Here is a 15,828-nt window from a genome sequence, read left to right as displayed (position 1 = left end):
GGAGTGTGTTAGTGAGTGTCTGTCATGGTAGAATAGCTGCCACTTTGTGTGACTTGAGTGGTGGTTGTGTGGCCTGCAAGTGTGGTATTTTGTGCGATTGAGATGCAGCATTGCGTATGAATGGCAGTGCTTGTTGGTGGGTGGTTGGGTGGGTGATGGGACGTGTCGTGCATGGAGTATTGGTGCAGTTGGTCGGATGTGCCACTTGACACTTGCATTCACTCACCTTGTCCACTCGTGTCAAATCATTACATTTCTGGCGGCACTGCACCCACCTGCAGGGTGCAATGCTCCTCGCATTCACCTCCTGTGCCACGGCCTGCCAATCCCTACGCAGTTTTAGTCTAGACGGTCTCCGTTCACCCTGCGGGTACTTAACTGCCTTCCTCTCGTCCACACCTCCCACCAGAGCATCAACGAAGAATCTTGGTGCCCGCTCTCTTGCTGGTGCAGCTGCTAATGATACCATTCTCCCTTCTCCTCCTTGGCTGTGAATCTGCCATTAGTAACGTGCCTGCATCTTTAAGTAGTGCAGGCAGCTGATGAAGTGCGCTGTCCACGCCCCATTTCCAACTTCCTCATTCTCCGTGCAGCCTCCCAGCAGCGAGGACTGCGCTTGCTACATGGGAGATTACAGCGTAAGTAGCAGACAGCACGAAGTTCACGTGCTGCCTGCGGAGCGTTCGTTCGTCGAGGGGATGTGCCACCATCGCCCAGAACGGATCCTTATCCAATTTTTTCCCCAAAGGCTTTATCACACGGAAATAAGTTAATTTGATGAAAACAAACAAAAAGTGTCAAGAACTACGAAAAATTACTGGATTTGAAGATATAAAGTTAAGCCATTAAAGGATAAAAAGCTTTATCTCACTGAAATAAGTACATTATATGAAACAAAGCAAAAAGTGACAAGAAGCACGAACTTTCTTTGTATTTGAATGGAAATTCTTAAGCCATCAAGCAAAAAAGCTCCATCGCACTCAAATAAATTCATTTCATGAAAACAAAGAGTGAGAAAAACCATGAAAATTTACTGGATTTGAAAATAAAATCTTAAGCCATTAAAGAAAAAACGTTTTTCACACTGAATTAAGTTAATTTGATGAAAACCATCAAAAAGTGACAAGAAGCACAAAGGTTTACTGGATTCGAAGACGAAAAGTTGAGCCATTTCAGAAAAAAGCTTTATCTCACTGAAATAAATACGTTTGTTGATAAGCAAAAAGTAACAAGAACAAGGACAGTTTATGTTTATGAAGGCAGAATCTTAAGCCGTTTAAGAAAAAAAGTTTTCTCTCATTGAAATAAATGCATTTGACGAAAAACATCAAAAAGCGAAAGGAACCACGAAAAATTATTGGATTTGAAGATAAAATCTTAAGACTGTTGGGAGTGGGATAGTGACTGAGGAGAGTGGGATGTAGGATCTGAGGGGAGTGGGATTGTGATTGAGCAGAGCGGGATGTAGGATCTGAGGGGAATGGGATTGTGACTGAGGAGAGCGGGATGTAGGGACTGAGGGGAGAGGGAGGTGGTGACTGAGGGCAGTGGAGTGGGATGTAGTGACTGAGTGGAGTGACAAGAAGTGACAGAGAGAAGTGGGATTGTTGTGACGGAGGAGAGTGGGATGCCGTAATGGAAGAGATTCGGATGTAGTGCCTGAGGGTAGTGGGATAGTGACTGAGGGGAGTGGCTTGCAGTGACGGAGGTGAGTGGGTTGCAGTGACTGAGGTGAGTGAGATGCCGTGACTGAGGTGAGTGGGTTGCAGTGACTGAGGGGAGTGGGTCGCAGTGACTGAGGGGAGTGGGATGCAGTGACTGTGGGGAGTGGGATGCAGTGACCGAGGTGAGTGGGATGCAGTGACTGAGGTCATAGAGTCATAGAGTCATAGAGTTATACAGCACGGATAGAGGCGCTTCGGCCCATCGTGTCCGCGCCGGACATCAAGCCCTGTCTCCTCTAATCCCATATTCCAGCATTTGGTCCGTAGCCTTGTATGCTATGGCATGTCAAGTGCTCATCCAAATGCTTCTTGAATGTTGTGAGGGTTCCTGCCTCCACAACCCTTTCAGGCAGTGAGTTCCAGACTCCAACCACCCTCTGGGTGAAAAAGTTCTTTCTCAAGTCCCCTCTAAACCTCCCGCCTTTTACCTTGAATCTATGTCCCCTTGTTATAGAACCCTCAACGAAGGGAAAAAGCTCCTTATTATCCATCCTATCTGTGCCCCTCATAATTTTGTACACCTCAATCATGTCCCCCCTCAGCCTCCTCTGCTCCAAGGAAAACAAACCCAATCTTCCCAGTCTCTCTTCATAGCTGAAGCGCTCCAGCTCTGGTAACATCCTGGTGAATCTCCTCTGCACCCTCTCCAAAGCGATCACATCATTCCTGTAGTATGGCGACCAGAACAGCACACAGTACTCCAGCTGTGGCCTAACCAGTGTTTTATACAGCTCCATAATTACCTCCTTGCTCTTATATTCTATGCCTCGGCTAATAAAGGCAAGTATCCCATATGCCTTCTTTACCACCTTATCTACCTGTTCCGCCGCCTTCAGGGATCTGTGAACTTGCAAACCAAGATCCCTCTGACCCTCTGTCTTGCCTTGGGTCCTCCCATTCATTGTGTATTCCCTTGCCTTGTTAGTCCCTCCAAAGTGCACCACCTCGCACTTTTCCGGGTTAAATTCCATTTGCCACTGTTCCGCCCATCTGACCAACCCATCTATATCGTCCTGCAGACTGAGGCTATCCTCCTCGCTATTTACCACCCTACCAATTTTTGTATCATCAGCGAACTTACTGATCATACCTTTTACATTCATATCCAAGTCGTTAATGTAGACCACAAACAGCAAGGGACCCAGCACCGATCCCTGTGGTACCCCACTGGCCACAGGCTTCCAGTCACAAAAACAACCTTCCACCATCACCCTCTGCCTTCTGCCACTAAGCCAGTTTTGTATCCAAAGTGCCAAGGCACCCTGGATTCCATGGGCTCGTACCTTCTTGACCAGTCTCCTGTGGGGGACTTTATCGAAGGCCTTACTGAAATCCATGTATACCACATCCACTTCGTTACCCTCATCCACACGCCTAGTCACCCCCTCAAAAAATTCAATCAAATTAGTCAGACATGATTTTCCCTTGACAATGCCATGTTGACTATCCCTGATTAATCCTTGCTTCTCCCAGTCGAGACTAATTTTGTCCTTCTGAATTTTTTCCAATAATCTTCCTACCACTGATGTTAGTCTCACTGGCCTGTAGTTCCCCGGTTTTTCCCTACTCCCCTTCTTGAATAATGGTACTACATTAGCAGTTATCCAGTCCTCTGCAACATCGCCTGTGGCCAGAGAGGTTCTGAATATATGTGGGATGCAGTGACTGAGGGGAGTGGGATGCAGTGAATGAGGTTAGTGGGATGCAGTGACTAAGGGGAGTGGGATGAAGTGAATGAGGTGAGTGGGATGCAGTGACTGAGGTGAGTGGGATGCAGTGACTGAGGTGAGTGGGATGCAGTGACTGAGGTGACAGGGTTGCAGTGACTGAGGTGAGTGGGATGCAGTGACTGAGTTGAGTGGGTTGCAGTGACTGAGGTGAGTGGGTTGCAGTGACTGAGGTGAGTGGGATGCAGTGACTGAGGTGAGTGGGTTGCAGCGATAGAGTGGAGTGAGTTGCAGTGACTGAGGTGAGTGGGATGCATTGACTGAGGTGAGTGAGTTGCAGTGACTGAGGTGAGTGGGATGCAGTGACTGAGGTGAGTGGGTTGCAGTGATAGAGTGGAGTGAGTTTCAGTGACTGAGGTGAGTGGGTTGCAGTGATAGAGGGGAGTGTGTTGCAGTGTATGAGATGAGTGGGATGCAGTGACTGAGATGAATCTGATGCCGCGCCTGAGGAGATTGTGATTTCGTGACTGAGGGTTGCAGGATTCAGTGACTTGGTGTGAGATATAGTGACCGAGGTGAGTGGGATTTGTGACTGAGTGCAGTGGAATGTGGAGACTGATTGGAGTGGAATGTAGTTACTGAGAGGACCTGGAGGTAGTGACTGAGGGGAGTGAGCTGAAGTGACTGAGGGCAGTAGGATGCAGTGACTGAGGGGAGTGAGCTGAATTGACTGAGGGCAGTGGGCTGAGTGACTGTTGCGAGTGGGATGCAGTGTCTAACTGGAATGGGATGTAGTAACTGAGGGGAGTGGGGTGAAGAGACTGAGGGGAATGGGATGCCGTGACGGAGGAGAGTGGGATGTCGTGACGGAAGAGATTTGGATGCAGTGACTGAAGGTAGTGGGATATTGAATGACGTGAGTGGGATGTACTGACTGAGAGAAGAGGAATTAGTGACTGAGGGAAACGGGATGATGTGACTGCGGGGAGTGGGATGTGGTGTCTGAGAGGACCTGGAGGTAGTGACTGAGGGGAGTGAGCTGCATTGACTGAGGCGTTTGGGATGCCGGGACGGAAGAGATTGTGATGTAGTGACTGAGGGTAGTATGAAATGGAGACTGAGGGGAGAAGGATTCCGTGACTGAGGGCAGAGGAATGCAGTGACTGAGGGGAGTAGGATGTTGTGACTGAGTGGAGTGCAATGTAGTGACTCAGGGGAGTGGGATGTAGTGACGGAGGGGAGTAGGATGTTGTGACTGATGGGAGTGGGATGTAGTGACTGAGGGGAGTGGGATGGCGTGACTGGGGGGAGTGTGAAATGGTGACTGAGGGGAGTTGGATGAAGTGACTGAGGGGAGTGGGATGTAGTGGCTGAGGAGAGTGGGATGTACTGGCTGAGGAGAGAGGGATGTATTCACTGGGGGGAGTGGGAGGTAGCGTTGAGGGGAGTGGGATATAGTAACTGGGGGGAGTGGGAGGTATTGAATGAGAGAACTAAGAGTTAGTGACTGAGGGGAGTGGATTGAAGCGACTGAGGGGAGCGGGAGGTAGAGATTGAGTGGAGTGGGATGTGGTGACTGAGGGGCGTGGAATGCAGTTCCTGAGGGGAGTGGGAGGTAGAGATGGAGGGGAGAAGAAAGTAGTGACTGATCGTAGTTGGATGTAGTGACTGAGAGGAGTGGGGTGTAGTGACTGAGTGGAGTGGGATGTACTGATTGAGGAGAGTGGGATGTAACGACTGAAAGGTCCTGGAGGTAGTTACTGTGGGGAGTGAGCTGAAGTGACTGAGGGGAGTGGGATGTAGTGACTGGAGGAGTGGGATTTAGTGACTGAATGGAGTGGGATGCAGTGTCTGAGGGGAGTAGGATGCAGTGAATGAGGGGAGTGGGATGTGGATACTGAGGGGAGTGGGATGCAGTGACTGAGGGGAGTGGGATGCTGTGACTAAGGGGAGTGGGATGCAGTGAATGTGCGAAGTAGATTGCAATGATTGTGATGAGTTGGCTGTAATTATTGAGGGGAGTGTGATGTGGATACTGAGGGTACTGGGTTACCGTGATGGAGGGGAGTGGGACGTGATGACTGAGGGGAGGGAGGTGCAGTGACGGAAGGGAATGTGTTGTCTTGCCTGTCAGTGGTGGGATGCAGTGACTGAGGGGAGTAGTATGCCGTGATTGAGTGCTGTAGGTTGTTGTGAATTAAGGGAGTCGGATGCATGGGCATTGAGCAGTGAGATGTAGTGACTGATGTGTGTGGGATATAGTGATTGAGTGGAGTAGGATGTAGTAACTGAGGGGAGTGAGATTTACTAATGATGGGAGAGAGATATCGTTTTGCCCGGTGTAGTTACTGAGAGGAGTGTTTGAAATTCTCCGAACTCGAGTACCAGCTTTGTCTCCAGCACTGCAATATTCTCCTTAATCAACACTGCCACCCCCTCTACCTCCTTTTTCCTCCTTTCCCATCTTTCCTGAACACCTTGTATCAAGCAATATTCAATACCCAATTTTTCCCTTTTTTGAGCCTGGTCTCCGTGATCGCTACTACATCATATTCCCATGTGGCTATTTGCGCCTGCGGCTCACCAACCTTATTTTCCACGCTTCGTGCTTTTACACACACCTATCCTAGACCTTCTCGTATCCGCTCTTCGTTTCATCCCATGTAATGCTGTACAATTTCTTACTTTAGTGCTATCCCTCTCTCCCAATTCTTTGTGCACTTGCTTCACTTTTACTAATGCTACGTTCTGGTGCCCACCCCATGCCAAAATAGTTTAAACCCTCCCCCACAGCACCAGAGAACCTCCCCCAAAATAGGTTCCACGGAGATTTGAATTCTGGATCGCTGGATTCAGTGTCCAGTGTGCTCACCATTACACCATGGAAATGATACCTAATGTGTTCGGGACCTCTGTTGTCTCCCATTTTAGAGTCGTGTCAGATCCAATAGAAGATATTCCATCAAAACAAAAACACGAGCCTGGCAGCGGCTGCACTAATCTGTTGTTTTCAATTACTGTAATAAATATCGAAGATCAAATATCTAATTGTCTCCCTGGAGGCTGTTTCAGGTATAAATAAGACAACACTTGAATGTCGTGCAGCGCACCTCAGAGCTTCTCATAGAAATGCACGGATCACCAAAAGGTCTGGTGTTTGCCCTTTACTGTCCCGTCCTTGCAGTTATCGGTGTTCCAGGTAAAGTATTGCAATTAGCTATTAGTTACGTAAATCGTTGTTTAACTGTATCACTGCTCTTATTTACCGGTTATCATTTCTCCCTTTTAACGGTATAATTTCTCTTCTTTAACTGTATCATCTCTTCCCTTTAATTGTATAATTTCTCCCCTTTATGGTTATCATTCTCCCGGTTAATGGATCATTTCGACACTTTAACGGTATAATTTCTCCCCTTTAACGGTATCATTATTGGCTTATATCGGTATTGGTACGCATTGTGTTATTGACCCTGTTACCGTCAGTGAATCAGCAACTTCAAGAGTAACAACTTACATTTATATAGCACCTATAACATAGTAAAATGTCCCAAGTTGCTTCACAGGAGTGTTATGAAAGAAAGTTTGACACTGAACCACTCAAGGTTATGCCAAAACAGATGGCCAAGAGCTTGGTCAAAGACGTTGGTATTAAGGAGCGATTTAAAGGAGGAGAGAGAGGTGGAGAGGTTTACGGAGGGAATTCCAGAGTTTACGGCCTGGGCTGCTTAAGGTCGCCAATGGTGGAGCGATGAAAATCAGGGATGTGGAAGAGGCCAGAATTGGAGGAATGCTGAGATCTTGATTGTAGGGTTGGAGAAGGTTGTAGAAATAGGGAAGGGCGAAGCCATGATAGAATTTGAAAGCAAGGATGAGAATTTTAAGATCGAGGCGTTCCATGACCGGGATACAATGTAAGTCAATGAGCACAGCGGTGGATGTGTGAATGGGGCTTTGTGCGAGTTGGGATACGGGCAGCAGAGTTTTGGATGAGCTCATGCTGACAGAGGGTGGAAGCTGGGAGGTAGGCCAGGAGAGCATTGGAATATTGGAGTCCAGAGCTAACAAAGGCTATCGGATGAGGCTTTCAGCAGCAGATGAGCTGAGGCAGGTGTGGAGATGGGCGAAGTTATGGAGGTGTCAGTCGGTGGTCTTGGTAATGGAGAGGATAGCCAGTATTTTACCAATATTCAACTGTTAGCATCGTGTACATGTAGTTCCATTGTGCTATTGACACTATAAGGTGGTTGAATTATCACACTGTTATCACGGCGTATATGAAGTTCTGTTGTGGTCTTCGTCCTGCAAAGTGAAATGTAACACTTTTTTATCAGAGTATATATTGTATTACAGCTATTGCATTGTGAGTGGCATTATCACGTTATTATAAGCTATGCATCGAAATTACTTTATAACCTGCTGCAAACTGACCGGTGGTGGGTTCAGTTCTAAGGGCGCCCTCAGCCCTCGGCTACCGTGACCGTTCTTGATACTGAGGGCAATTTCACTGTAATTGTGAAATTAACCTGGAAGATACATCGGGGGCTGCACATATGAGTACGAAGTGTAACCGCTGGCGATCCGTTCAACAGCAGCATTAGGGTAAACATTCTCTGCTTCCGATCCCAGCATTCTACACGGCAGTAAGTCTGGTTGCGTTCACTGTCAGTTATCGCTGCATTAATTAAATCAAATCTCTGTGTTAGTTTTACTAAATGTTTGTGATATTGACTGGATTTATAAATAATTCAACCAATCAATGATGGAACTGAATAATCGTGAAGCAGCTGGTTGAATTTAATCACTGGATATATTCATTACTGACTGGCTTTATTAAATGATTAGTTTACTTGTCTTCGTTTTGAATACTATTTACAAAACAGGCAAATCTCAAAAAACGATTCATCGATGAGATTAAGTATTCCCGACTGAATTCAATGATTGATTTGATTTAAAGGATATTGTTACGGAGCGAGTTGTTAACAAAAATATAAGGAATGTAACAAGTTGCTCTTTTATTAAAGAATCTTCATTTGCCCCATACTCGCACAGCGCTGGTTTTCTGCTCTCAGTCTCTAACTTGTTCAAGGCAAATCGGTCTAACTTGATAGAGTTTTTTGATGTGTTAACATAGAGGGTCGACGTGGGCAATACGGTTGATGTGTATATGGACTTCAAAAGGCGTTTGATAAAATGCCGCACGATAGGCTTGTCCTGGAGATTGAAGGCCATGGAATAAAGGGCAATATATGAATTGAGAATTGGCGAAGTAACAGGAGCCAGAGATGAAGGGTAGTATTTCGTACTGGAAGGAGGTACACAGTGGTGTTCCCCAGGGGTCGCAACTAGGACCACTGCTTTTCTTAATATATATTAATGACTTGGACTTGGGTGTACAGGGCACAATTTCACAATTTGCAGATGACCCATAACTTGGAAGTGTAGTAAACAGTGAGGAGGATAGTGATAGACTTCAAGAGGATACAGACAGGATGGTGGAATGGGCGGGCACGTGTCAGGTGAAATTTAACGCAGAAAAATGTGAAGTGATCCATTTCGGTAGGAAGAACGAGGAGAGGTAATATAAACTAAAGGGGACAATTCCAAAATGGATACCAGAACAGAGAGATTTGGGCGTATTTGTAGTCAAATCGTTGAAGGTGGCAGGGCAGGTTAAGAAAGCGGTTAAAAAAACGTACGGGATTCTGGGCTTTATAAATAGAGGCATATAGTACAAAAGCACGGAAGCTATGATGAACCTTTATAAAACGCTGGTTAGATCACAACTGGAGTATTGTGTCAGTTCGGGGCACCACACTTTAGGAAAGATGAGACGGCCTTGGAGACGGTGCAGAAAAGATTTACTAGAATGATTCCGGGGATGAGGGACTTTCGAATCGTGGATAGACTGGAGAGGCTGGGGTTGTTCTCCTTGGAACAGAGAAGGTTGAAAATCATGAAGGGTCTAGACAGAGGAGACAGAGAGAAACTGTTCCCATTGGCGGAAGGGTCAAGGACCAGAGGACATCGATTTAAGATGATTGGCAAAAGAACCAAAGGTGACGTGAGGAAAAACTTTTTTGCATGATGAATGTTTAGGATCTGGAATGCACTGCCCGAGGGGGTGGTAGAGGAAGATTCAATCATGGCATTCAAAAGGGGGTTGGATAAGTACTTAAAAGGAAAAAAAATACAGGGCTATGGGAATTGGGCGGGGAGGTGGGACTAGCTGGATTGGTCTAGCATGGAGCCGGCAGAAACATGATGGTCCGAATGGCCTCCTTCCGCGCTGTTACTCTTCTAGGATTCTATGATTCTATGAACTCCATTCATTGGTTCAGCCTGGCACTGCTCTTCCACATTAGCTGCTGCTGACGGTTTTCCAGTGACCGCTGCTGATTCCGGGTGTCCGTCCTGCTCTTTTCACCTGCCAATGTCCCGGACTGTTCCCGTTTTCGTTCTTTTCTCCACATTGTATAACTGGTGCCATCTCTCATCTCTGAGTCACAAAGTTGTAGTTCACTATCCATTACAGGACAAAGCCGATAATTTTTCATAACAGCGCAGAGTTGTAACGAGGGAGCGTGTCGGAAGGGCTTTCTCCGAATGATACCTCATCATCTGCCAGTCACAATGGGTCAGCTGGTCATTGAAGATCCCAGGTGACTATTAGCAGAAGAACTTGGAGTTATCACTGTCTGCTCGCCAACATTCCCTCCGCAAATTCAGAGATTATCAATTGTCTGTTCACCCCTCCCGCTGTTTGGGAATCTCTTTGGACAAGCTGACTGTTGAATTTTCCAACAGTGAATGATTTGACAGTAATTCATCGATGAGAGTGATTGGGTCGCCAATGGGACAACATCGGTTTTAAATGCAAGTTTTTTGTTCTTTCTTGCATGTTTCCAGTTTTATTGTCGAGTGTTTTATGATTTATTCTCTGAAATATCTTCTGCAATACATGCGCTTTCCCGTCACCTAATCTTCGCATTTATTATGAACTATTTTACTGATTCTTTAAGACCTGTTCCTTTTCTTGTCTATTTGACGTTCCCACGTTGGTTTCAATGGGTTTCTTGTTCCCATTGTGTTTTTATATTAATTCACATGCCGATGTCTTTGGCCTGTCTCATTTATAATCCGGATGATTATTTTAAACAGAGAAATGGGAATCCAAAGGGTATGGGATCGATTTAATCTCAGGATCAAGTGTCAACGTTGTAAATTTCACACCTAATTCTGTCAAACGTATGATTTTGCTGGGAGTCGGATCACTAATCTTCCTGTTTTCGCTCGCACACAGACATTTCCTCCCCTTTTTTCTCTTCCAGTTAACTTGGCAGTGATTGTGATCCTGTCCCGAGGAAGGTGCGGTCTCTCCAGATGTATTACTTGCTACCTGGTGTCCATGGCGGTGACGGATCTCCTGGTCATTATCACGGCTGTGATATTAAACCGGATTGTGGGGATTTATTTCCCATTCAGTTTCCTGTCCATCACCCCGGTCTGTAGTCTCAGTTTTGTCTTAATTTATGCAATTAGAGACGGTTCTGTCTGGGTAACGGTCGTGTTCACCTTTGATCGATTTGTCGCCATTTGTTGTCAGGAGCTGAAAACAACATATTGTACCGAGAAAACGGCGGCTGTTGTTATAGGAACGGTCTGTGTCCTGAGCTGTTTAAAAAATACATTCTGGTATTTTATATATGAACCTTTGTATACAATTAACAACATACCCTGGTACTGCAAGATAAAGTTAATATTTTATACCTCACCCGCATGGGCCACATTTGACTGGATTCAGCGCATTTTAACCCCTTCTCTCCCATTCATTCTGATTTTATTGCTCAATGCTCTGACCGTCAGGCACATTTTAGCGGCCATTAGAATCCGCAGAAGACTCCAGATCCGCAGCAAAGTTGAGAATCAGAGTGACCCAGAGATGGAGAGCCGGAGAAAATCCTTTGTTTTGCTCATCTGTATTTCGGGCAGTCTCATCCTGTTATGGTTGTTGTTTCTCATAACTTTCCTCTATGTCCTAATTGCTAACGTTAGTTATTTCTCAGGTTCTAATTTCGATGAATCAAACTTTATTCTGGAGGAAAGTGGATTCATGCTTCAGTTTTGGTGTTCCTGCATCAACCCATTTATTTATGCAGGGAACCAGAGTAAATTCAGAGACGAGTTAAAGAATGGAGTGAAATATCCACTGTGCTTAATTGCTAAATTATTTAAATAATGAAAATTCTAAGAACCATCATGATTGGACCTTATATTCCATCCGAAACTCTTCTCGCCCATGTAACACACTGCCTGACCTCTCAGATAAACAGTCACTCACACTAAGATCATTTCCCAATGTGAAATTACGATTGCTTAATTCAGGGTTGCAATCTGTTATTAATTAGTTTCCAGTTCTCTTGTCGGTGCTGACTCAGGCCTGGTACATTCCCACCAGCCCCGAGGCCCCTCGAGTATCTTCACATTGAGATGGGAGACAGAGAGTCCGAGATCTGTCTGTTGTTAGATGTCAAGTTTAACAGTTTAATAAAGTGAGACCAGTAACCCTCCTGGCAATGGTTTGGATCTTGTGCACTCTCGGAAATGGGAAGACGTATTGTCCAGACCCATTGTTCTCCGCTCACTGAGCACGGCCCCAAAACCATAATTATACGAACACAGGATTTGCTAGACGCAAAGAAGACCAAGTTCCATCTAGTTCGCCTTCTACCTTTCCAGGAGACACATAATACGATGAGAATGGAGTTGTTGGCGAGAGCACAACGAGAACTGTGGGTAAAAAAGGCGCTGCGGCTGTTTGTGGTCCTCAAGAGTGTAGCAGATTGCTTATTTGCATTATCATAGAATCATAGAAAATTTACCGCACAGAAGGAGGCCATTCGGCCCATCGTGTCCGCGCCTACCGAAAATGAGCCACCCAGCCTAATCCCACGTTCCAGCACTTGGTCAGTAGCCCTGCAGGTTACGGCACTTCCAGTGCACATCCAAGTACTTTTTAAATGAGTTGAGGCTTTCTGCCTCTTCCACCCTTTCAGGCAGTGAGTTCCAGACCCCCATCACCCTCTGGGTGAAAAATGTTTTCCTCAGCTCCCCTCTAATCCTTCCACGAATCACTTTTAATCTATGCCCTCAGGTTATTGACCTCTCTGCAATGGGAAATATATCCTCCCTATCCACTCTATTTTGGCACCTCATAATTTTGTACACTTCAATTAAATCCCCGATCAGCCTCCTCTGATCCAAAGAAAACAACCCCAACCTATCCAATATTTCCTAATGGGTAAAATTCTACAGTCATGCAACATCCTTGTAAATCTCCTCGGTGCGCTCTCGAGTGCAATTACATCCTTCCTGTAATGTGGTGACCAGAACTGAACACATTACTCCAGCTATGGCCGAACTAGTGTTTTATAAAGTTCTACCATTACCTCCCTGCTCTTATATTCTATGCCTCTGCTAATAAAGGAAAGTATCCCGTATGCCTTCGTAACCACCTTAACTACCTGTCCTGCGACCTTCAGGGATCTGTGCACATGTCGGCTTAGAGTCCTTGAGCCGGATTGCGAGTTACAGACACTCTGACACATAAGGAAGGGGATGGAAAATCTGGACAACATTCTCCAGAATTCAGTCACAACTCAGAGGATAGAGGAGGGGGATAGTGTGGCTGGTAGTCAGTGGGCAGTCTGATAGAAGGGGATATAGACGAGGAGGTCCAACAGGCACTAGTCCTGTCCAACAGGTACAAATCACTTGATACCTATGAGGATAAGGAAGAAGACTGTGGGAAGGACAGCCAGAATGCTGACCAAGGCACCCTGGAGCAAAAAGCTGTCCAAGGGGAGGAGGTGCAGAGTAGAAAGGTGGTAGTTATGGGAGATTTGATAATTAGAGGGATAGATTCGATTCTTTGCATTCAGGATCGAGAGTCCCGAAGTGTTTGTTGCCTATTTGGTTCCAGGGTAAGGGAAATCTGGAAGCGGCTGGAAAAAAATCTGGAAATGCAGGGGGAGGGTCCAGCTGTTGTGATCCACGTCAGAACCAATGGCATAAGGAGGAGGTCCTGCTATGGGAATATCAGGAGTTCGGAACTAAATTTAAAAGCAGGACCTCCAGTGTAGTCATCTCAGGATTATTACCTGAGCCAGGCGCAAATCGGCATAGTGACGAACAGATCAGTAAAGTAAACACATGGCTGAAGGATGGGGGTGGGGCAGGAAGGAACTGTATCGTTGGGACAGGCGGCATCTGAACCAGGCTGGGACCAAAGTCCGAGTGGAAAGGATAAATAAGGTGTTTAATAAGCCGATAAGGGGGGTGGGGTTCAGGCGAAAATATTAGTGCAAAAGATAAAACAAGAGTAAGAAAAAGGGACCAGAGTTATAGAAACCATAAATATTCCAGGTCTGGGAAACAGCAAAATAACTGAAAAAAACATACCGGGAGTGATAAATAGGAAAAATAATAAGTTAAAATTCTGTAAAAGTTAAAGTAACAGCTACTAAAAACGATTTAAACTGCCTTTACAGCAATGGACACAGGTTCTGAAATAAAACGGGGGAATTGGAGGCAATGCAGGAAAAATTGGATAGGGGCCGTTTTTGGCGACAGATAGCGTGATGTACTCTTACCCCGCGCCCAATGACCCCTGTGCAGGCAGGACGCAAGTTTCGGCCGGCCGAGCACGAACCTGCAATCAGCGTTCCATTTCACGTGGAATCAATGCAATTCGCACAGTCCACCATCAGGTGGAGCCCAATCTCTTAAAGGGAGGATATTGCTTCGAAATCTCTTAAAGGTAGCTGGGAACGTAATTTGCTGAAAATAACAGTCTACTGTCTGCACGGAGTCTGAACGGAGATCAGACAGCGCACATGTAAAACATAGATGCAGGTCCCATCCTTATGTTGACACACTGATGAGTTATGTTAAAACATTGAATACATTTTGCACACTACTAAATCCCACATCCCATGCCAGACCGCACCAATCTGCCGAACTGTTTTGGTACAAGCCTGCGAGAGTGCATGCACCAAAGTTCTTCTGATGCACTAGAGACCTTAGTGCATGAGGTGGACAGAAGGAGGGACAGGGGGTTGGGCGGTGGGGAGGGTGCAAGAGGCCCTCCAGTTATATATCCATGAGACAGCAGGAGGCAGTGGGGGACAAAGTCAATGTCAGGCGCACAGCATCATGAACATGGATGCAGTGCAGGAAGAAGATCAATGCTTTGACATGAGTGGGCAAGGTGAGTGAGGTCAACGGTCAAGTGGCCTCTCCTACAAATTGCACCACACACTCCACCTCCCATCACCCACATACCAACAAACTAATTCCATCAGTAATCAACTCTTCCAACAAGATGCTTCCTCTCACGCTTATACATTACCACTGTTCCAACCCGCTCACCCACAACTCACAGGGCACACACGATGCAACCATGACAGGCACATCACCCAGAAACACGTCCCGCTTTTTTGCAGGAGAAGGTGGCGCATATCAAGAGGCAGCAATTGGGAGTGGCATGTAGCCCCTCGAGCCTGTTCCATCATTCAATGAGATCATGGTGAACATATGACCTAACTCCATATACCCGCCTTAGCCCCATTTGCCATATTACTCTTGGTTCACATAAATCTATCAATCTCAGATTTAACATTCACAAGTGAGCTAGCACCGAGTGCCATCTCCCGAAGAGCGTTCCAAACGTCTCCAACCCTTTGTGCGTAAAAACATTTTCACACTTCACTCCTGCACGTCCTGGCTCTGAATGTTATGCTATGTCCCCGTGTCCTAGTATTGACGTCGAGGAGACCTCCAAAAACAGTTACAAACGTCTCGGCAGCCAGATGAAATAATCCAGCCACTAACCCGTAAATCCTGGATGGCACCTTTAAATAGCGATGGTGGGGGCTCCCCCAGGCACGCTAAGACACGTTCAGATGGTCGGGGTTCAGACTGTGCGTTGAGTTGAGCGTTAAGTCCCAAAATGGTGTCTATCACTTTAAATCAGCGTTGCACACTGATTGAAGCCGTTTTCTCCCCACTTTACATGATTCCAGTATTCGCTATCTGCGCCTGCGCTAACTCCTATACCAAGATGGCGCACTTCACGCTGGAAACGTGTGTGCGCAAACATGACGCCATCTTGGATGTTGGAGAGGTTTTGTCGCACTCCACGGCCCAATTTCGGGCCCAATATGTTTCAATGAAATCACGTGTCATTCTTCTAATGTCCAGAGTGCGTCGGTCCATTCTACTCAATCACTCCTCATAGGACAACCCTCTCATCCCAGAAATCAATCTAGTGAACATTCGTTGCACTGTCTCGAAGGAAAGTAAATCCTTCCTTCCAGACGGAGGTCAAAACTGTACACAGTACTCCAGGTGTGGTCTCACCAAAGCCCTGTACAATTGCA

General features: G+C 46.2%; 1 protein-coding gene across 1 annotated transcript; it reads left to right on the top strand.

Moving 5' to 3' along the window:
- Positions 1-6,520: 6,520 nt before the first annotated feature.
- Positions 6,521-11,627, top strand: LOC137315024 (thyrotropin-releasing hormone receptor-like). The gene is made up of 2 exons (XM_067979979.1): positions 6,521-6,590; positions 10,720-11,627. Exons 1-2 carry the CDS (start codon positions 6,521-6,523, stop codon positions 11,625-11,627), a joined length of 978 nt encoding a protein of 325 aa, XP_067836080.1.
- The last annotated feature ends 4,201 nt before the right edge of the window (positions 11,628-15,828 follow it).

The sequence above is a fragment of the Heptranchias perlo genome, unplaced genomic scaffold (genome assembly GCF_035084215.1).
Source record: "Heptranchias perlo isolate sHepPer1 unplaced genomic scaffold, sHepPer1.hap1 HAP1_SCAFFOLD_53, whole genome shotgun sequence".
NCBI classification, from domain to species: Eukaryota; Metazoa; Chordata; class Chondrichthyes; order Hexanchiformes; family Hexanchidae; genus Heptranchias; species Heptranchias perlo.
The sequence above is the reverse complement of the archived record's forward strand: the minus strand, read 5'-3'. Positions and strand labels throughout refer to the sequence as shown.

Coding starts and splice junctions, on each gene's coding strand:
- LOC137315024 (XM_067979979.1), top strand. CDS start 6,521: ATGCACGGATCACCAAAAGGTCTGGTGTTTGCCCTTTACTGTCCCGTC. Junction 6,591..10,719: donor TGCAGTTATCGGTGTTCCAG/GTAAAGTATTGC, acceptor TTTCTCTTCCAG/TTAACTTGGCAGTGATTGTG.